This window comes from Narcine bancroftii, chromosome 9, assembly GCF_036971445.1.
Source record: "Narcine bancroftii isolate sNarBan1 chromosome 9, sNarBan1.hap1, whole genome shotgun sequence".
In the NCBI taxonomy this organism is placed as follows: Eukaryota; Metazoa; Chordata; class Chondrichthyes; order Torpediniformes; family Narcinidae; genus Narcine; species Narcine bancroftii.
This window is the reverse complement of record NC_091477.1, coordinates 81,696,851-81,720,598: the sequence shown is the minus strand read 5'-3', so window position 1 is coordinate 81,720,598 and position 23,748 is coordinate 81,696,851. Positions and strand designations below refer to the sequence as shown.

Sequence of the window (23,748 nt, the reverse complement as noted above, 5' to 3'; positions counted from 1 at the left end):
GTAAATATGTCGTACACTTGCTCAAAAATCTGCTAGTTCTCCGCTACATTTCCTTCAAATGTAAGTGGGTAGGGCCGTCCAAATACATTCACCATTATGATGACAGTTGCAAACGTGATTCTGGTTGCTCACTGTGATCGACTGGAAGGCGTCAGGCTTGGGATGCTCTTGATCTCGCTTCTGACACCATGTTCCTTATTGCGTGCTGAATAACCAGACGAATCGGCAGACGAGGTGAACCAAACAACTTGACACCATCAAGGAGAGGGTGGAGAGAAAGCCCAGAGCATGGCATCTGCTCCCTGCTAGTACTCAATTCAACTAATGCACCCTCGTGGAGCTCACACTTACGCAGTGCGCTGTTGTGAGTACGGTGGCTGCAATGCAAGTGCACTGGGTACAGAGCAGCTGATGGCAGCAGCTGTCTACAGAAGCTTCATTTTGTTTCTGCAGTTAATTTGTTTAATAAACATTGAGTATGATTTAAAGAAAGTTTGTCGCAGAGAAACCATGATGAAAGGCTGTGATTTCGGCCAAGGTGCCAACCATCATATCACAGAGCAAGAATGAAAACAGCACTTTTTCTCCATCAGAGCTTTCTGTATCAGGTCAGTTGCTGCTCCAATATTTCATTATGGCCCTTTCATTGGAACAATTGGTTTGAAAAAATTTTTTAAACTTGGCTTCACAATCCAAATTTTAACACTCAAAAGGCAGATACCTGACACAGAGGTACCACGTGTGATCACGTTGCCTTCCTGGATTTTTCAGTTTCCTTCACACAACGAGACCAGCAGAGGTGCAGTGTTGATTTTTTTTAAAGTGCTGCAGCTCACCAAAAACAGCAACAAGGAGGCGCTGGAGCTGCTCTGAGGTGCCAGTGTGGCGCTCCAGTGAGCTCCAGCAGCCCTGCACCCTTGGAGACTAGAGCCTGTGACCTTTTCTCTTGGTCTCGTGGACTACAGGCTGACTGCAGTAACATCCATTTGTAAGCATGTGCTGATTAAATCTTTCCCTCTCTGATAGGCTGGACAACTACTAGACCATCCTATCATAGACAGTGTTTTATTCTATCGTTTAATTTACCATCTTGCTACAGAGAAGGTCAATTACTTATTAATTTCAAGGGACACGATTCTTGCATTGTTAACTTCAAAGTGCAAGGACAAATTCTTTGGCTTGGCTTCGCGGACGAAGATTTATGGATGCTACATTATGGTCACGTAAAATGTGGATGAGATTGATACTAATTGTTTAAGGCTTACTTAACCAAAATGCCAATGAATACAAATTGTTCACAGCCATACTTAACATTTTTTTTAAGCTATAAATCCCCAATGCGATAAATGTGAAACAGGTGATGCTTCTTTAATTTATGCGTTCTGAACCTGCCCTAGCTTAAAAAAAAATTGGAAGATGTTTTTCAAACATCGTCAGCGATTCTCAATTTAAAATTGGAACATTCCGAGAAGCTGATGTGTTACTAAATTCAATTCAAAGCCACATTTTATCTTTTACATTGCTGATGGCCAGACGTGCAATTTTGATTAATATTCCACCCTCACATCTTCTTTGGCTTGGCTTCGCGGACGAAGATTTATGGAGGGGGTAAAAAGTCCACGTCAGCTGCAGGCTCGTTTGTGGCTGACCAGTCCGATGCGGGACAGGCAGACACGATTGCAGCGGTTGCAAGGGAAAATTGGTTGGTTGGGGTTGGGTGTTGGGTTTTTCCTCCTTTGCCTTTTGTCAGTGAGGTGGGCTCTGCGGTCTTCTTCAAAGGAGGCTGCTGCCCGCCAAACTGTGAGGCGCCAAGATGCACGGTTTGAGGCGTTATCAGCCCACTGGCGGTGGTCAATGTGGCAGGCACCAAGAGATTTCTTTAGGCAGTCCTTGTACCTTTTCTTTGGTGCACCTCTGTCACGGTGGCCAGTGGAGAGCTCGCCATATAATACGATCTTGGGAAGGCGATGGTCCTCCATTCTGGAGACGTGACCCATCCAGCGCAGCTGGATCTTCAGCAGCGTGGACTCGATGCTGTCGACCTCTGCCATCTCGAGTACCTCGACGTTAGGGGTGTGAGCGCTCCAATGGATGTTGAGGATGGAGCGGAGACAACGCTGGTGGAAGCGTTCTAGGAGCCGTAGGTGGTGCCGGTAGAGGACCCATGATTCGGAGCCGAACAGGAGTGTGGGTATGACAACGGCTCTGTATACGCTTATCTTTGTGAGGTTTTTCAGTTGGTTGTTTTTCCAGACTCTTTTGTGTAGTCTTCCAAAGGCGCTATTTGCCTTGGCGAGTCTGTTGTCTATCTCATTGTCGATCCTTGCATCTGATGAAATGGTGCAGCCGAGATAGGTAAACTGGTTGACCGTTTTGTGTGCCCGATGGAGATGTGGGGGGGCTGGTAGTCATGGTGGGGAGCTGGCTGATGGAGGACCTCAGTTTTCTTCAGGCTGACTTCCAGGCCAAACATTTTGGCAGTTTCCGCAAAGCAGGACGTCAAGCGCTGAAGAGCTGGCTCTGAATGGGCAACTAAAGCGGCATCATCTGCAAAGAGTAGTTCACGGACAAGTTTCTCTTGTGTCTTGGTGTGAGCTTGCAGGCGCCTCAGATTGAAGAGACTGCCATCCGTGCGGTACCGGATGTAAACAGCGTCTTCATTGTTGGGGTCTTTCATGGCTTGGTTCAGCATCATGCTGAAGAAGATTGAAAAGAGGGTTGGTGCGAGAACACAGCCTTGCTTCACGCCATTGTTAATGGAGAAGAGTTCAGAGAGCTCATTGCTGTATCTGACCCGACCTTGTTGGTTTTCGTGCAGTTGGATAATCATGTTGAGGAACTTTGGGGGACATCCGATGCGCTCTAGTATTTGCCAAAGCCCTTTCCTGCTCACGGTGTCGAAGGCTTTGGTGAGGTCAACAAAGGTGATGTAGAGTCCTTTGTTTTGTTCTCTACACTTTTCTTGGAGCTGTCTGAGGGCAAAGACCATGTCAGTGGTTCCTCTGTTAGCGCGAAAGCCGCACTGTGATTCTGGGAGAATATTCTCAGCGACACTAGGTATTATTCTATTTAGTAGAATCCTAGCGAAGATTTTGCCTGCAATGGAGAGCAACGTGATTCCCCTGTAGTTTGAGCAGTCTGATTTCTCGCCTTTGTTTTTGTACAGGGTGATGATGGTGGCATCACGAAGATCCTGAGGCAGTTTACCTTGGTCCCAACAAAGCTTGAAAAACTCATGCAGTTTGGCATGCAGAGTTTTGCCGCCAGCCTTCCAGACTTCTGGGGGGATTCCATCCATACCTGCTGCTTTGCCACTTTTCAGTTGTTCGATTGCCTTATATGTCTCATCCAGGGTGGGAACCTCATCCAGCTCTAGCCTTAGGGGCTGTTGAGGGAGCTGGAGCAGGGCGGAATCTTGGACTGAGCGGTTGGTACTGAAAAGAGATTGGAAGTGTTCTGACCACCCTCACATACACAATGGCCAAGAGATATTGTGGCTTGTTTAACATGGACTACTGCCACAACCTTAGGATTTAGTGTTAATGTGGAATCTTTTTTTTTGAAATTTATTTATAGTATCTCCATACATTCATTTCAAATTGACTTAATATAATATTACATAATAGATACTAAATAATTTTCAAATTTTCACCCCCACCTCCCCTAACCCCTTAGGAAACCACCTTGTGGTGGTTAATTCCCAAAAACCCAAATGGGTGTGGTATAAACCACAAGTGGCATATGACTTTCGGGAGCAGAAGTACCACCCCCTCCCCACCCCCCCCCCCCCCAGGCAGACAAAATACACGTATAAACCGAAAAATCATCATTTCTTATATCCATAAAACCCCGGTCCATCAATTTAACCAATCTTATTCATAAACTCTTTTTTTTGAAAATCCTAACTTGATATTAAATTTTGCACCCTTTCCACCCTCCCAACACTGAGTTAAACATTGTTTACAATCAATAAAAGCTTTTTTTAAAAATTTTTTCTCAAGTCTTCCTGAATTTCATCCACTGAATTAAAACACCTCTGAACATCCCAGTTCAACACCGAATCTTCCATTCTTCTCAGTCTCAAGTTGAATTTGTAGCTTACTTTCAAAAAAAGTTTTTTCAAATCTTTTAAAATTTTCTTGAACATAATTCCTTCGGTCTTGATCTTCTAAAGCATCAATGTTATTCATAAGTTCTTTCTTCTATGTTTCCCAATTTAATATCAAATTTTCCACTTTGTCAATCTTCTCAATGTTAAGTTGAAATTATTGTTTATTTTCAAGAAAAACTTATTCAAAATTTTTAACTCTTCTTGGACATTGCTCCTTCGACTTTAATTTTATAAATCATCAATCTTGTTCATAGTTTCTTTCTACTGAGTTTCCAAATTTAATAAAGTTTCCGTTTTTTCCAATTTTCTCAATATTAAACTGATCTTGTTGTTTAGTTTAAAAAAAAACCTTTTCAAAACTATTAAAATCTGTTTGCAATGTATGCATACTCACAGATAATAAATTCACTCTTCCAATATTCCATCCAAAAAAAAATCACTGATAAACCTTATTGCAAGTCAAGGAGTTCCATATATATGTTTATCTTCAGAAAATATTTCAAATATTTCAAATCAACATTCGTCGCCATCTTTCAAAAAGGAGTCCGAAATCAACTTTAATAAGTTCTGTTCTTGAGAAAATTCCAGCACCAACTCCGGCTCTGTCTGGGCAAATAGGTCAAATTTCTTCCAAAGTCAAAGAATGTCATTTTGTTCTGTATTTATAGATAATAAGTTCATCCTTCCGATATTCCATCCAAAAAAAATCACTAATAAACTTTAATGTTATCTGGATTTTTAAAACTCACGGGCAACCAATGCCAATTACTGCAATTTATCTTCATAAAACATTTCAAATCAATATTCATCACCATCTTTCAGAGGGGTGTCCAAGGCCAGCTTATCCGACAGTCCAATTAATGAGCTCCGTTCTTAAGAAGATTCCAGCCTTGACTCCGTGGTTCTGTCTGGGCAAGTAGGCCGAGTTTCTTCCAAAGTCGGAGAGTGTAGTTTTGTTCTGTATTTGAACTCTATTTTCCTTAATCTTTGTTGCCATTTTAAACTAAAAACAATTGATAAACAAAACAAAGACTTTTAACAGAAAAGAAATATTCTTAAAACGGGTATTTATATAACTGCCTGGGGGAGACCGGGAAGGCACGTCTGCTCCCTATGCCATCTTGCCACGCCCCCCCGTTAATCTGGAATCTTGGCATTGTGTTGCCCCTACAATTGTGCCACTTGGATTTATGAATGTTAACCTTCAACCTTGTTTAGGAGTTTTGATTTTTTTTCTTTTTTGTTCTATTTTATTATTATGCTTTGAAACTTATGATCATTTTTATAACTTTTTTCTAGTCTTGTAGCACACTTCATAAAAATATCAATAAAATATTTTAAAAAGTAATCCCTTACTAATCACAGAGCACCTATGGCACAGGGATTACTTAAGATGGTATGTAAGTGGAAAGAACAAGTTTGAAAAACCACTGAACTAGAGGTTTGATGGTAGATATCCAGAAAGCTGTTGTACAATTAAACCCACAAGATCCTTGAATATGCCACAGTCCACTCAACAGTATGGATGCAAGGAGGATGTTTCTCAAAAGGAGTTTGGAACCAGTTGTCACAGTCTCAAAAAAAAATTGCCAAAATGGGAAAATGTCTTCCTGAAATGGATTATGACTCTCTGAAGAAGACTCCAAGGCACTGAGAACTTATTCTAAACAAAAAATAATGTATTTGTAGATAAGAGGAGCATCAAAGGATGGGATCAAATGCAGGGAAATAGTGTGAGTGAGATTAGTCATAATGAAAAGACCCAATGGCCTATTGCTGCTCTCATTTTTCACTCCATGATGGGCATTTTACCGACATCTGACACACAGATCAGAGAACTGAAAACCAATCCCAGCAAGACTGGCTGTGATCTCCTTTATCCAGGCAAGTCCAAATTTTTATGTTAAATAAAAAACTTACCCTGCAGATACTGAATACTAACATCACATAGATTTGGCAAAAGCAAAACCATCTTCAAATATGCACATCTTCACATCTGTAAGCCTAAAGATCACTACGAGCTTGAAATACTACAGAGTAATACTACAGAGTAAACCAACAAATATAGTCGGCATATACTCTAAAATGTGAACACAAGTTCCGACATTGCTCTTTTGTGATTGCATCCAAGTGGATAATTATCCTAAGTTCTACGTCCAACTGTCCAGCTAAATTATCTCTCATCTTCGAGGCATTTCTCACTCACAGCAAACCAGACAACTTGACACATCACCACAAAACATGCTACATAATGTCATTTGAATTCCTTCCTGGATCAGAACTAAAAACAAGGGAACCAAATTATTAGCACACATAAACAGCCAGTAAATACACAGGTTTTTGATCAATGAAACTACAGAACAAAACTAGCTTTGTAATAGCATGGAATTTCTTTTTACAAATATAGACTTTTATAGAGAAATTTTAAAAACTATTGTCGAAGTGGCTATATGACCAAACTGTAACAAGTACTAAAACAAATCCCAATTTTGCTTTTAACAATCTGGGCTGATTTTACAAACGAGGCAGAACAACCTGTACAAATTCACCAGCATTGAGCTTCATTACATTGATCAATGATGACTTTGTTTCCTGAGCACTTTTGGGTGTATTTTATAGATTTTGGACTACTGATCACGAAAATGACCTTAAAAGTTTCCTATCACATACATTTAAAAAAAAATGGTACAACCTATTTTTGTGATTTCCTGTCATATTTTTGTTGACTTCAAGCAATTAAAAAAAACCCATGAAATGCACCGTGTCATTGAAAATTAATTTTATGCATTCGCACTTGGGTTTCTTCCTGGCTGATCTTGGTGCAGTCAGTGACGAACATGGTGAAAGGTTTCACCAGGGCATTGTGAACATGGAAAAGCGGCATCAGGACAACTGGAATCCATCAATGCTGGCCGACCATTGTCAGACACCAACTCGAGAGGCATCAGATGCTGAGGACGACAAAAAAAAATCAGTGGCAAAACATTTTCGGGTCAGTTGAACATAATGTGTCTGCATCATTATGTGATTAAACATGCTATATTCAATAAAAAAAATTATTTAACATTTCTCCAACTTACTACGTGATACAGCAAATCTGAAATTATCTTTGTATTTAGCTTGAAGTTGTCTATCATAATCCCCATTTTTTTTTCAGGAAGAAAATCTTTTGGGGAAATAAAATTGATGTCCAGTGCAGTGTTAACAAATTGACAGCCAGAGAGAGTAACCATATTGAGGAATATTGATTGGCTCATGATGTTTCAGTGAATGAACAATGGCAAAATGAATAGATATTATAATGCTAACGCACCATTGGACGAACTTTTGATTGTTGCAGTAAATGAATAACCTGCATTGCAGGTGTTATCAGACTCTTGAAAAGCAAAATTTTCCAGTATGACCCCAGTAGAAGTCACCATCTAACCAAGCTCTTCTGTACTCCCTTGACAATATATGAACCAGATTTCCAGCAGTAATCACCTACAATAGCTCATGGATTGTATATTGGAATGCTGACAATAAAAGGTCCAAGTTGTGTGTCCTGCTGCGCTTGGGTGACAATGGCATGCTTTCATCTTCAATAGCTCCCGCAAAGAAGACAATGATAGACTAATAATTTTACATACTTAGTTACGAACTTGCAATCTAGTAAAATTTAGTATACCAGTTTGCTTGTGTTAAAGATTCAGCACAAGTAAATATATAAATAGCATTTTGAAACAAATTGAGACAAAATATAATTCCCAATTACATAATATTCACTAGTTTTGAGTTTTGTGTGCCCGATGGAGATGTGGGGGGGCTGGTAATCATGGTGGGGAGCTGGCTGATGGAGGACCTCAGTTTTCTTCAGGCTGACTTCCAGGCCAAACATTTTGGCAGTTTCCGCAAAGCAGGACGTCAAGCGCTGAAGAGCTGGCTCTGAATGGGCAACTAAAGCGGCATCGTCTGCAAAGAGTAGTTCACGCACAAGTTTCTCTTGTGTCTTGGTGTGAGCTTGCAGGCGCCTCAGATTGAAGAGACTGCCATCCGTGCGGTACCGGATGTAAACAGCGTCTTCATTGTTGGGGTCTTTCATGGCTTGGTTCAGCATCATGCTGAAGAAGATTGAAAAGAGGGTTGGTGCCAGAACACAGCCTTGCTTCACGCCATTGTTAATGGAGAAGGGTTCAGAGAGCTCATTGCTGTATCTGACCCGACCTTGTTGGTTTTCGTGCAGTTGGATAATCATGTTGAGGAACTTTGGGGGACATCCGATGCGCTCTAGTATTTGCCAAAGCCCTTTCCTGCTCACGGTGTCGAAGGCTTTGGTGAGGTCAACAAAGGTGATGTAGAGTCCTTTGTTTTGTTCTCTGCATTTTTCTTGGAGCTGTCTGAGGGCAAAGACCATGTCAGTAGTTCCTCTGTTTGCGCGAAAGCCGCACTGTGATTCTGGGAGAATATTCTCGGCGACACTAGGTATTATTCTATTTAGTAGAATCCTAGCGAAGATTTTGCCTGCAATGGAGAGCAACGTGATTCCCCTGTAGTTTGAGCAGTCTGATTTCTCGCCTTTGTTTTTGTACAGGGTGATGATGGTGGCATCATGAAGATCCTGAGGCAGTTTACCTTGGTCCCAACAAAGCTTGAAAAACTCATGCAGTTTGGCATGCAGAGTTTTGCCGCCAGCCTTCCAGACTTCTGGGGGGATTCCATCCATACCTGCTGCTTTGCCACTTTTCAGTTGTTCGATTGCCTTATATGTCTCATCGGTCAAAACGGTCAACCAGTTTACCTATCTCGGCTGCACCATTTCATCAGATGCAAGGATCGACAATGAGATAGACAACAGACTCGCCAAGGCAAATAGCGCCTTTGGAAGACTACACAAAAGAGTCTGGAAAAACAACCAACTGAAAAACCTCACAAAGATAAGCGTATACAGAGCCGTTGTCATACCCACACTCCTGTTCGGCTCCGAATCATGGGTCCTCTACCGGCACCACCTACGGCTCCTAGAACGCTTCCACCAGCGTTGTCTCCGCTCCATCCTCAACATCCATTGGAGCGCTTACATCCCTAACGTCGAAGTACTCGAGATGGCAGAGGTCGACAGCATCGAGTCCACGCTGCTGAAGATCCAGCTGCGCTGGATGGGTCACGTCTCCAGAATGGAGGACCATCGCCTTCCCAAGATCGTGTTATATGGCGAGCTCTCCACTGGCTACCGTGACAGAGGTGCACCAAAGAAAAGGTACAAGGACTGTCTAAAGAAATCTCTTGGTGCCTGCCACATTGACCACCGCCAGTGGGCTGATATCGCCTCAAACCGTGCATCTTGGCGCCTCACAGTTTGGCGGGCAGCAACCTCCTTTGAAGAAGACCGCAGAGCCTACCTCACTGACAAAAGGCAAAGGAGGAAAAACCCAACACCCAACCCCAACCCACCAATTTTCCCCTGCAACCGCTGCAATCGTGTCTGCCTGTCCCGCATCGGACTTGTCAGCCACAAACGAGCCTGCAGCTGACGTGGACTTTTTACCCCCTCCATAAATCTTCGTCCGCGAAGCCAAGCCAAAGAATATTCACTAGACAGAGCAGAAATCATTAAAATGTATTAAAATAAATTATGCTATGATGAAAGATCCATAGGCATCAAACCACTTTTTAAAAATCTTTATTTATAAGGGAATGGTTATATAGCAAGTTTTTAAATCCAAATTTGGAATATTTAAGGGTTTTTTTTTCTTGCATCGCTAGAATGGATCCAGGCCAGCACTATGCTCAATTATGGTACACATTCGTGGCTCTAGGCCAAGTTTCTACATGTTCCATGCAACAATTTAGTTGAAAGGAATTGTCATTGTATTTAAACATTACATTAAAACAAATTTTAAAAAAGTTCTAAACAATGAAAAGCATTTGCTGCCTCTTTCAGATTCTTAACTACTGCAGGCATTGGCTTCATTTTCAACTCAAGGGACTGCAGTGATTCAAGACTGCTCATCAACTTTTTCAAGGAAATGAATGATGGGCAAAAAAATCCATCATATTCATTGCTGCTCCTCTTGCCAACTGGTTTGGGATACAATCAGTTTCTTGTCATTTAAAGAATTGTACTGCTTCAGCAATTGCTTGCAAATAATTCTTTCAGTTATTTGGAGAGGCGGAACCTGCATTAGGTCACCAATACCTTACATTTGCAGCCATTTACACAGCATTTTTGTTGCATCTGCTGTCCAATACATCATTCAGGTTTTGCAAGGCAATCCACTCAATGATGAGAAATTACTGCTGTCCTTTCCCTGAGTCACAATCAATGAGATATGCTGCATAGTGGCTTTTCCTGAATTTATAATCCTTTTGAAACAAGTCTTCCTCCTCCCAAATAAACTTCATAGTTTTTTCCTAAGATTCCTTCTATTCCCTTCATATTTAATTTTTTTTTCTTTGGCTTGGCTTCGCGGACGAAGATTAATATTGTCGATCTTTGCATCCAATGAAATGGTGCAGCCGAGATAGGTAAACTGGTTGACCGTTTTGAGTTTTGTGTGCCCGATTACATTTCTAAATACATAATCTACATGCAGCTCATGCATAAGTTCATAAAGCAATTGAAAATTCAAAGGAAAACTCTAGATGTTGGAAACGCAAAATAAAATCAGGAAATGGTGAAACTACTCAGATCAAGCCACTTCTATGGGAAGAGGAACAGAAATTATTTTTCAGATTGAAAACCCTTCATCAGATCCCTTCGCCGTCTTGAAATGTGAACTGTTTCCCCATATCACAGGCAAGGACAGACCGATTCAGCATTTTAAAAAAATGTTTTTGTAGTCTGATTATATAGAGTCTAGAACTAATTGGCTGTCAATGCAGTTTTGAATTCATGTGGACAAATAATTTTTTTTCCAACATTACATTTTATTCTGTACAACAACGAGGGCTTTACAAATAAGGTGCACATCAGCTTCTCCCAGTAAAACTGTCCAGAATTCCTATTTTTATGGGAAATGATCTTGTTCTGAGTCACTCTAGCTTGGAGTTACTGGCCTGGAGTGTAAATACAGTGCTCTCTATGTTTAGGATAAGGACTTTTTTCCCCTCTTTATTTTCCCGTGTTCCAGTTTTACATTTGTAATCAAACAATTCAGATGTAATTAAAGTGAACATTCCAGATTTTATTCAAGGTTATTTGAGCATATTTTGGTTTGACCATGTAGAAATTACAGCACTTTTTATACATGGTTCTCCCATTTCATGGCTCCATATTGTTTGGGTCATTTGGCTTCACAGGTGTTTGTGATTCTCAGGTACATTTAATTGCTTCATTGGTGCAGATGTAAGAGAGCTAGGCTTGCTTCTAAGTTTTTTGATCACTTGGGGAATCTGTAGCCTTTTTTTCCCCCCAAGACGAGGACAAATGAAAGTCAAACAAGTCATTATGAGGCTGAAAAATTAGAATAAAAACAGTAAGACACATCACACCAAAATTAGAATCACCTAAATTAACTGTATGGATGTCATTAAGAAGAAAGAACATACTGGTGACCTCAGCAAACAGAAAGGGATTGAGAGGCCAAGGAGGGCCTCCAATACTGATGACAGAATTTTCATCATTATGAAGAAAAATCCCTAAACGCCTGACTGACAAATCAGAAATGCTCTTCGGGAGGCAGATGTGGATGTGTCAATGACGACTCTCTGCAGAAAACTTAATGAACAGAAGTACAGAGGCTACTCTTTAAGATGCAAGCCATTAGTTAGTACCAGAAATAGGATGACCAGATTCAGTTTGCTAAGAATTTAAAAGAGCCTGCAGAATTTTGAAAAAGGTCTTGTGGACAGATAAGGTGAACGTCAACCTGCATTAGATTGATTGCAAGAACAGGAGTTAAAGATGGCTGCAATAGAGGCCTGGCAGAGCATCATCAGAGAAAATACTCAGCACCTGGTGATGTCTATGAATCACAAACTTCAAACAGTCATGACATACAAGGGAAATGCAGCAAAGTACTAAACATGACTATTTTAATATAAATACCATTGCTATGTCCCAAATATTTATGGTGCCCTGAAATATGGGAATGATATAAAAGTGCTGTAATTTCAACATGGTCCAACCAAAAATGTATACAAATGACCCTAAATAAAATCTGGAATGTGCAGTTCATCACATGTGAACTGTTTGATTACAAATTTTAAACTGTGGAGAACAGGGGCAAATAAAGGAAAAAAGTGTGTCTCAAACATTATCGAAGGCATTGTACAAGTTTCCAGATACAACCTTCTATATTGAGAGGAAGATACAAGCCCAAAAGGAGAAAAGTATGAGAGTTGGGGAGGCAAATAGCAGGGGCTGAGGAGATAGACCTACAGATAAGGCCCCACAGATAGTCCTCGAAATGAGCAGAAAGTCCATGCCACTGTGGTTGAGAATATAGTCAAATGAAGGGGTAGTGGTGCAGAAGAAAAAAAATAGAATTGAGATTGTGATAAGCAGATTCGATAAAGAGGAATTATATCTTTGGAAGCTTGTTAAGTGCCTTAGCAAGAGACACCTTGAAGCAGCAGCAATGAATTTGGAAAGACAGAGTGATTCATGATGCATTGGCTCAAGTTGGGACAAACTTAGAAGTATGAAGAAGCCCTTACTAAAGAAACATCAGGAGCTGTAAATTCATGAAAAGGCGGAATCACAGGATATTTGCTGGATTATTGCTCAAGCCCACTTACTAATAGGGAGGGAAACCTTTACGATTATAGAATTAACCATGATTGAAGGTGTGGCATGAGAATGGTAAAGAGCACACATGTCAAACTCTGGCCCGCGGGCCAAATTTGGCCCGCAAGATCATATCAAAAATGTATTAGAGGTGGTCCGCTGGCCGCTGTGTCCCAGGGTGAGAGAGAGAGAGAAAAATCCTGGTCCTTGAAAAGTAGTGGTGGGTGGTTTTATAAACACGCTGACGTGTTCCCCCGCCCACCCCCCCCCCCACCGCAGCGCGGCCTGGCCGGTGTCAGGGGAAGCCAAGGCCGCTTCCCAGTGCCCGGAACCCCAGTGGCACAGCATTTCTTGGAGCTGCAGATGGAGTCGGGACGCCGGAGGGAAGATTGGGGCTCCCCGCCTGGCGATGGGGGCGCCGGCCGCCGTGCTGCGCCTTCCCACCGGACCAGCGGCGTATAGACTAAGATGATACACCTTCGTTTTTATTTCAACGTTCTGCTGTCATTAATAGATTCCAGAAACACTCCCAATGCTGCCTATGGTAGTCGATTCATTATTCAAACAGGATCAATCGGCTTGGTAACAGTAAATCACAAATATATTTAAAATATACAAATGAAAAAACAATAACACATTTAGGAACTGTCAATTACAAAATCTCAAATTCTGATCAACAATATGATTAAAAAGAAATGATACTGGAAATTAAAACAGAAAATGCAGAAAAAACATTACATTTCTCAATTAACATTCTTCTCCAAGAAATCAGGGTTGTCCAAATATTTTTATTGTTTAATAATTTGAAATAAATTGTTAGGATCTATAAACACATTATGCACAATTAAACCAGTCAATTCAACAGAAGGTTAAGCAATTTCCAAATGAACTATATTCTGACATCTGCTTGTTTTGGTTTATTCATACAAGTGATTCTTTCCCATTCTTCAACTTTTATTGTACATAGTCATTATTGAGCCCATATCCATTATTCTGCCAGACTTCACATTTTAGTGCTTAACCACTCGGTTTTGATTTTGTTCTTTTGATCATCTCATTACAAATATGCCCTCTGGTTAACGAGCCTTCCTTCCATCAGTGAACGCTCAAACGCTTCTTGATTGGAGATACCCAAATCAAATTTTATTTTGCCCTGTTCTCTTCTGAGATGTATCCATTGTCAATGACAAACTCCTTAATACTTATTGATGGGAGGAAGATGCTCAAAGAGTGATTCTAAATTCATTTAACATCACATTGCACTTGAGTCACCAAAGAAAATCATCTGCGACGTTACCTACATTCTCAACACACCACAAGAAGTTAGTCATTTGAAACAACGATGGTCCTTCTCTTTAGTTATCTGGTTGTTCTTTATACATTTGTAGCATATTATTGAATTTTATTTTATTCACACAATTTTTACCATAAATTCCTTTTGATATCCAAATTTCATTTCTTGTTTTATTCTTATACTTTGCATACTCTTGAAGATTTCCCGTGACTGATGTGTGCTTCCTCTTTTTTCCCCCCTTTTGTCCCTGCACCTCCAGCATCTATGGGTCTTACAAGATTGGCAGTTTCACTGTTTTTCTGTTTCAGCTTTTTAAAGTTACCCTGAATCTTTCTCTTAATGCCCCCAATCATCTAACATCAATTTATCTTGTTTGCAATCAATTTTCACTAAATCACTTCTCAGTAGAGCAATGTTCAGTATCGATTGTGACTTTCTCCTTTTCTACGAACATATTAAAATTGAATTATGATCACAACAAAATGCTCCCCTGTTGACACCCCTTCCACCTTCCAAAACTAAATCCAGAAATTCTCCACCTCTTATGAGGCTTGTTTACATGCTGGTTTAAAAAAAATCCACAATTCCAATTCATAAATTGACCCATCAACATCTTTTAGATAGACCATATTCTTTCTTATTACTTTGGCATCTTTCATTGAAATCTTATTGCTGCCCTCACTGAAAAAGGCACATTCGTCACCCCTTTAATCAACTTAGAATTATTTTGCAGTTCTAAACTAGAATCTACCCTTGATTCTTTTGTTGTTCATCCTCTTTGGTCACATTCCTTCTAACAGATTTATTCTCCCAAAAGATGCTTCCTCAACCAAAATGGCTACTGCTTTTGCTATTTTTTTTAAATTTCTCTTTTCCATCTGAAAAATAAGTATCCATGCATAATAAGCTGCCAATCCAACAGCCACTCATTATTGCATCTATACTTCCAGTGCCCTTACTTCATCTGCCTTTTTTTAAAAAAATCCACCGATAAGGCCTTAACAAGTTAAAACTAAAAAGTCTAAGGGAAATTCAGGAAAATACCAGAAACTAATATTAGGAGACGACTTAGAAACTTTATTGGATTTTATAATAATTGAACACAATCATACTTGGAAATAAGATGCTAAAAGCATGTAGGATATTTGCTGCATTAAAGAGCAAATAAAAAGACTTCACAGTATCTTATGCTTTCTTAACAGTTATTTTCAACATTTAGAAGAGGGATATATGCATATGATAAAGCAACTTCAATACAAAAGAGTAGATTAGAAATGATATGTGAATGGCTTTGAGTTTACACACCCGAAGACCAATATGTTCAACAATTTTTCTTTCTACAGGATTACAATAATGAACATCAAAAGACCAGGGCTCAGAAACCTGGGGTTGACTCAAATTTAATATATAAAAATACAATCCAATAGCACTCATTATGGGTTCCCGTAAATTCCCTATACTGGAGAACCAATGCTTTAGAAATTTGTGTCAGTATGTGCTGTTGTATCATTTCATTTCTTTGCATTTCCAACAAGATTCTGACCTCTGGTCTTTAAATTACACAGGACAAAGTACAACATTTTGCTCCTTGATCCTTGGGTATAATTTCTGTTATTTATGACATTTTAAAAACAGTACAGAAATATACTACTGCTTTGAATGAATCTGATAACCATGGGATGAGCTTGAAATATAAATTAAAGATAAATAATATCATTCAAATTTCTGACAACTCAGACACAAGTTTTCTAGCGATGCTATAAAGTGATGTGTAGTACATAAGTTGTGTGTTATCATATTCACGTCTGAGTCATTTGGCTGTGATCATCCCTCCCTTTCCTCACAGTACAACAGTTAGTAGCCTACATACAATGATAGATGCACTGCTCAACAGTTATGCAAATATACTGATTCATGACAAATAAAAATTGGATATCATCAGGCAACAGCAGAATATCTGTGAAATTGTGTTATAATTTACAGCTGACAAAATTAATAGCAAAATGTACTGTGTATCTTTAATATGAACAAATATAAAAGAAACTTTAAAATAAAGCCTATTATCAATGAGAGCAGAACAATTCAAAGCAGTTCAGTTACAAACAACCGAGGAGTTAAATAAGATCAAAATAAATTTTAAACATTTTAATAGGTATTATTGAAGTCACTTGCCATTGCAGGATTTACCAAGTGTGTTTTAACTGTAAATTTTTGTATATATTATAATATATATGGATATACAATTACAGTAGCTATACACCACCTTTGCGTTGAAATATTGTAAGGCAAAATCTGGTATGATCTCATCGTGTAACATTTATTCAGATACAACTTGCTCCCAATAGAACTCAGACCCAATTAAATCACAGCTGATTGAACTTACTTGTAAATAACAGAAAAGGCAAATGAATATTGCAATTGCACAATACACAAAAATTTCAAATCTCACACGTTACAATCTAGTCAACAAGGTTCTAAAGCACAGAAATGATTGAAGATCTGCAGTGAGAAATAAACACTTTGCTGCCACTTAGGTGAAATTTAAAGATTCAAGATCATTGAAGAAATTAGAAGCAACTGTTGATAAATGACAACTGAGGGCAGTATATTCACACTGAGCAATTCTACCAAAGCAAGGCACAAACAAATTACAAGAAAAGCTATTGAAAATTAAACTGCAGTATAATCTAAATGGGACAATATCTAAAGTTGAAAAATTAACAGCTGATCTGTTGTTTTAGCTCATTATTGCCGTTAAATTCATATTTCCTTAAGATTTTTCTTGCCTCCACTGTTTTTTTTAAACCTCAAGAACAATCCAGTTCAATGGATTTTCCCTCCTCCATTAAGATAAAGGCTTAACCAAAAACAATTTCTCGCCGTGTTCACTTGTGAAAATTGGTGCCTTTTTGTAATGTTCCACTAAATCTTCCATGCTGTCAAACTTTCGTTGTCCAATACAGTAGAGGCCTTGCTTCAACTGTACCTTGAAGTGCTTATTTTTATTTTGAGCTTTCAAGGACACAGAGAAGTCATTGGGCTGTGAAAGAGATAGAAAAGGAAAGTTTGATTAGGTTTTTAAATATTTTTGTGCTTCTATCTTTTACTGCACAATCACATCACCGAGTATTACGAGATCAAGGAGCAGAAGTGGCCATTCATCATGAGTTGAAACATTCCCCCACCCACCCCTGCTTCCCTGTCTTCATCCCATAACATTTGGTAGCCTGACAACTAAGATACCCATCAATCTCTGCCTTAAATACAGATAGACCCTGACTTATGACATTTTGAAGTTACGGTGATCAAATTCACTATTGCATCAAGTCGGGTACTACCTGTATCAACGTGGTTGGTTCCCATTGCCACTATCCCCTCAATTGTCAATATTTCAGTGCTCCTATTATAGTGACCATCAAGGAGATGTGCTTTTACGGACTCGATACCTTTTTTTTAAATAAAAAAGTGATTTGAAACATTGTCAGATTGCCATCACTGGGGAGGGAGAGAGATTGAAGGGGGGGGAGAGAGATTAAAGGGGGGGAAGAAAGATTGAAGGGGGGGGAAGAGAGATTGAAGGGGGGGAAGAGAGATTGAAGGGGGGGAAGAGAGATTGAAGGGGGGGAAGAGAGATTGAAGGGGGGAAGAGAGATTGAAGGGGGGGAAGAGAGATTGAAGGGGGGGAAGAGAGATTGAAGGGGGGAGAGAGATTGAAGGGGGAGAGAGATTGAAGGGGGAGAGAAATTGAAGGGGGAGAGAAATTGAAGGGGGAAAGAGATTGAAGGGAGAGTGAGATTGAGGGGGAGAGAGAGAGAGAGAGAGAGAGAGAGAGAGAGAGAGCGCGTGATGGCAAACTGCTCATGTATTTCAAATCACAAAGTAGGTTGCAAGGTGACGCCACTGCCCCTAGTTACCTGGCACCTCCTCAGGCTTCCGGCAGCAGCAGGGACGTCAGCCTCTCAGCAGGGACAAGGCAATGTGCTACTTGTACAGGCAGACCCCAATTTTTGATAATTTCTACTTGCGATGCAAGTCTCAGAACCAAACCCCTTCTATGTCGGGGTCTACCTGTACACCCAATGACTGGGCCACCTGCGGCAGCAAACTCCAAAGGCTCACCACTCTCTAGCCAAAGAAATTTCTCCACATCTTAATTCCTGAAGTTGTGCCCTCTTGTCATGGACTCCCCCCCCGCCCCACCCCCCCCCCCCCCCCCCCCCCAATGGGAAACAACTTTGCCACCTGTACTCAATCCAGGCCTTTCAAAGTGCTTCTTTCAGATTCCATCTCATTTTTCTGAACTCCAAGGAGTACAGGTCAAGGGCGGTTGAATATTCCTCATATGCTAATCACCTCTTTCCAGGAATCATTCTTGTGAATTTTCTCTGAAACCTCTCTAATCTTGGCATTCTTTATTTAAGAATAAAGCACAAAACTGGACCCCGTACTCCAAGTGAGGCCTCACCAGTGCCTTATAAAGCCTCAACATCACATCCTTGCTCTTAAAGCCTATTCCTCTAGATGTGAATGTCAACATTGCATTCATCTTCTTCACACCAAACTCAACCTGGACGCCAAACTTTAGGAAATCCTGCATGAGGACTCCCAAGTCCCTTTGCACTTCTGAATTCTTTCCCCATCCAAATGATAGCCGGTCCTTTTATTCCTTCCGCCAAAATACATGAACATACACTTTCCATCAATGTCACTTCTTTGCCCATTCTCCTCCTCTGTCTCTCTATAGCCTCTGTTCCTTATCACTATCTATCCCTCCACTATCTTTCTATCATCTGCAAACTTAGCCTGAAAGCCATGTATTTCACAATCCAAATCATTAACATACAACAAAAATAAGTGGCCATAACAGAGATCCCTTCAGAACATCACTGGTAACTCGTAGCTAACCAGAATCGGATACCTTTATTCCCACTCTCCGATCCCTGACGATCAGCCAATACTCTACCCATACTGACACGTTTCCTGTAATTCCTTGGGCTCTCATCTTGTTAAGCAGCCTCATGTGTGGCATCTGGTTAAAGGCCTATTGATAGTCCAAATATGCAACATCCACTGCATGTCCTTGGTCTAGTCTGTTTGTGGTGTCCTCAAAAATATTCAGTAGGTTTGTCAGGTAAGATTTTCCATGAAGGAAACCATGCTGACTTCAGCCTATCTTATCATGCACCTCCAGGTACTCCATTACCTCATATTTGACAATTGACTCTAACGAATTCCCAACCACCAAAGTTAGGCAAAAATTCTAAAATTTCCTTTCTGTTGACTCCCTCCCTTTTTAAATACTAAAGTCGCCTTTGTAATTTTTCAATCCTCCAGAACCATGCCAGAATCTACAGATGCTTGGATGACCAATGCCTCCACTATATCCATAGCTACTTCTTTCATAGAACATTACAGCACAGAAACAGGCCTCTTCAGCCCTTCTCGACTGTGCCAAAACCATTTTTATTGCCTCATCCCATTGACTTGCACCCAGTCCATACCTCTCCCATCCATGTATCTGTCCAAATTTCCCTTAAATGTTAAAATTGAGCCCTCATTCTCCACTTCAGCTGGAAGATCATTCCACACTCCCACCACTCTTCATTCCACACTCCCACCACTCTCTGTGTAAAGAAGTTCCTCCTCATGTTCCCCCTAAACATTTCCCCTTTCACTCTTAACCCTTGTTCTCTGGTTTGTATCTCACCTACCCTCAGTGGAAAAAGCCTACCTACATTTACTCTGTCTATGCCCTTCATAATTTTAAATACCTCTGAAATTTCCCCTCATTCTTCTATGCCCCAGGGAATAAAGTCCTAACCTGTTTAACCTTATCCTGAAACAGTTCCTGAAGTCCTGGCAATATCCTAGTAATTTTCTCTGCACTCTTTCTATCTTAATGATATATTTCCTGTTAGGTGACCATTTACAGTGTATGTCCTTTCTTGGCTTGTCCTTCCAAAATGCAACAACTCACACTTATCTGCATTAAATTCCGCCTGTCATTTTTCAGCCAATTTTTCCATCTGGTCCAGGTCCCTCTGCAAGCTTTGAAAACCTTCTTCTCTGTCCACATTGCCTCTAGTCTTAGTGTCATCTGCAACCTTGTTGATCCAATTTACCTCTTTCATTCAAATCATTGATAGAGATGACAAACATCTGGTCCAGCACTGTTCCCTGAGACACAGCACTAGTCACAGGCCTCCAGTTTATCTTTTCCTTCCTAATTACTTTCTTAGTTGCCTTCTATGCATTTTTAAAAGCTTCTCCGTCCTCTATCTTCCCACTAATTTTTGCTTCCTTGTCTGCCCTTTCTTTTGCATTTATTTTGGCTTTGACCTCATCACCCACAGTTGTGTCAATTTTCCATTCAAATACCATATATATTTGTGTAATTGTCGATACCATGTAATCGTTGACCCCCCCCTTCCCATTTTAAGCCCAAAAATTGACTAGGTAAAAGTCAACCCCCCCACCCCCACCCTTGAATTTTGGCCCCAGCCGTCCATCTACCAGAACTCCCAGCATACCAACAGCAGACCCTCACCCCAGCCGTCCACCCACCGGACCTCCTAGCATTCCAACAGCAGACCCTCGTCCTGGCTGTCCACCCACTGGAGCTCCCTACCGTGGATCCTTGCACGGGCCGCCTGACTGCAGATAATCGCCCTGGCTGCCTGCCCATCTGAACTCCCGATCATGGACTTACCACCTGGTCCCTGCTATCATCTGAGCTCCTGACACCTTGAACAATGCAGGTACGTTTGGTCAAACATTTGACCAGTATAAAGGCTAATCCTACCTTTTTTGGCCTGAAAAAAGGGTCAAAAATTTTCAATTATACGAGTATATACACTATTTCTTTTTTTGGAATATATCTGTCCTCCACCTTCTTTATTTCTCACCAGAAGCCTCAACCATTGCAGCTTTGCTATTCTCCTTGCTAGTGTGCCTTTCCAATCAACTTCTGCCAGTTCCTCTCAACATACCTCTGTAGTCTCTTTTATTCCACTGACGCCTCTGAATTTTAGTTTCTATCTCTCAAACTGCAGGGCAAATTTTATCATATTATAATCACTGCATCCCAAGGGTTCCCCTACTTCCACCACCCTTATCAACTTTGGCACATTGTGAAATAAGGCAATAATCAAGAGAGGAAATAAAATTTCACAATCTCGCAGTCAAAAAGTGGAGTTGAGTCAATGATCAGGTCAACCATGATCTTATTGAATGGCAGCAGGCTCAACGGGCCATATGGCCTACTCCTGCCCCTATTTCTTATGTTCTATATTAACTGATGACTGTGTATGTCAATAAAAAATAAAATATTTCAACTGAACTATTTTGTTGACATGATACAATTCACTAAGAGGAAACAAAATGTGTCAATACTATTACATTGTATGTCAGCATTGGGAAAAGAAAGGATGTGCATTAAAACATCAGTATACAAAATGTGGTTTGTGATGTAATCTGGTAAAATGTTAATAGATTCAGTTAAGTCAGCAAGACTCAAATTGGGAACTAAATAATTTATGCACACACACACAGTAAAACCTCATCTTTCACAATCAGTTTCAGATGACAAATCAAAAGTGATTACATTGTAATTAAATGTAAAAAATCACAGCCATGGACCATGCTCGGATTATTATAACACCGTGATTTAAAATGGCTAGCGTAGTGGTTTGTCGCAATGCTGCTACAGAACTGGGGTTTGAATTCCACGCTGTCTATAAGGAGTTGGTATGCTCTCCCCGTGTCTGCATGAGCTTTCCCTGGGGACTCCGGTTTCCTTCCACTGTTTGAAATACGCTGGGTTGATTGGGTGTAATTGTGTGGCATGGGCTCAAGGGCCGAAATGGCCTGTAATCATGCTGCATGTCTAAAGTAAAAAAAAAATTAAAGCATAACTTACTGATGACTCGCTGTCTCGAATTATGAAATCTCCATCGACTCCTCTTTCATTCAGAGCCATTTCTCCCTGATGCCTTGTAATCTTTCCATAATACCACGGACTGCCAGCAAACCTGCCAGTAGTTGCTGCTCCTATGTAGTCACATCGAGGTGGGGTTGGGCCAACACTATTGGCCGGTGGCGACGTCGGTACAATATTCACATAGTTCTTTGGCACCAGTCCTACTTGCCCATCAGCTTTCCTGCATTTCCACCATTCTGGATCATTTTCTGGTTTCTCAATTACATCCATCACCTCTCCCTTCTCAAAATTAAGCTCCTCCTCATTGGATGAGCTGAATGGATACAGTGCCTGCACAACATGCAATACTTTAGCATTGTGTGCATTAATTACAACTGCTAGTCTCTCTGTTAATGAGCCCACAGGTTCTATAGCAGTGCCCTCTGGTTCTTCCATGACATAATTTGAAGGAAACCAACCAGTTTGTCCATTATAACTCCCCCTCCACCATCCATCGCTACATTTTTCCATGACAGTAACTTTGGTCCCTTTAACCAACGAAAGTTCATCATCCCTCTCTGCCGTGTAGTTGAATTTCACATAAGCAGGAGCATTCAGGTCGTACAACCGTTCACCATTATCAACATAACCATCAGTATCTGCATTGGACGCTGTGTCTCGAATGCTTGGTTTCCGTTTCACTTTTCCAATTCCTTGAAGAAATAAAAGACTACTGTTATTGCATGGGCCAAGAAACCAAACTCAAGAAAACTAAAATCATGCCAAGTTACATATCAAACATGACTGCAAGACTACGGTGTGTACATGAAAGAAAGATCCCAAGCACTATTTCACAGAAACATCAACTGCATTTTCATGTACTTTAAACAACTGAATAAGTACTGCTCAGTTTGAAATTGAAAATAATTCTACAATTGATCAGACCGAATTGGAAATATTTTAACAAAGTATTATTTTCCTGAAATTCCATCAGGATAGGCAAGTGGTCGCACACGCAACTGATTAAAATGAAGAATCATTAATGGGAGGAACAGTCAGACTTAGGAAGTTGGGTCCAGGACAATGGCTTTTGGAATAAAACCAATGGCATAAAGTTTTAAACCAAATTTACCAATTTCAAATAGAAAATTCCATTGACAGCATCCAGTTTTAAATAATTTTCAATTGCTTCCATTTTATATATTTAATATAAATTTTACATATTTAATTGTTTGCATTTTGCAAAGCTTGATAAAAGTTAATCATTTATAACCAAGTCCTGTGTTAGCTTATGCTTGAACTAATTGATGTACACAATGCACCGTTTGTACATTTATTCGTCCAGGTCAAAAACTGCTCTGCTGCAACTCTCAGCCTTTCATCCTCTGGGTGCCAAGGGTATAATTATTTCATTAAATGTCCAAATCACCAGAGTGGTTAATGATTCAACAATTTAGTAACATTTGAAATTTTGCCCATTCCTTCTGTCACTGATGTTCCAATCAAGCATATTAACATATTGAGGAGTCACGTGATGGAGTAGTGGCCGGTAGGGGAACTCCAGCCCTCTCCAGAAAAGTTAAAAAAAGATAGAGAAAAAGCAAAGGCACAAACATAAAAACCAAAACAAAGTGAAAGTAAAAGTGTGGAGAAAATGGCAGCGAAGAAAGAAAAACCAAAAACAACGGGAAGAAAAGAAGAAGGAAAGACGTCGGAAG

The 23,748-nt window shown here is 40.2% G+C and overlaps 1 protein-coding gene across 5 annotated transcripts in view; it reads right to left on the bottom strand.

Annotated features, from left to right (window-relative positions):
• Positions 1 to 15,168: 15,168 nt before the first annotated feature.
• LOC138742336 (SH2/SH3 adapter protein NCK1-like) overlaps positions 15,169 to 23,748 on the bottom strand; it is a 158,331-nt gene continuing 149,751 nt past the window's right edge. For all 5 annotated transcript variants that reach the window (XM_069896617.1, XM_069896618.1, XM_069896619.1 and 2 more), the window contains 2 exons: positions 22,031 to 22,743; positions 15,169 to 17,152 (listed from right to left, as the gene is read on the bottom strand). In XM_069896617.1, the coding sequence (XP_069752718.1) occupies positions 16,958 to 17,152; positions 22,031 to 22,743 (908 nt within the window). In that variant the 3' untranslated portion in view covers positions 15,169 to 16,957. The remainder of the gene's footprint in view (positions 17,153 to 22,030; positions 22,744 to 23,748) is intronic.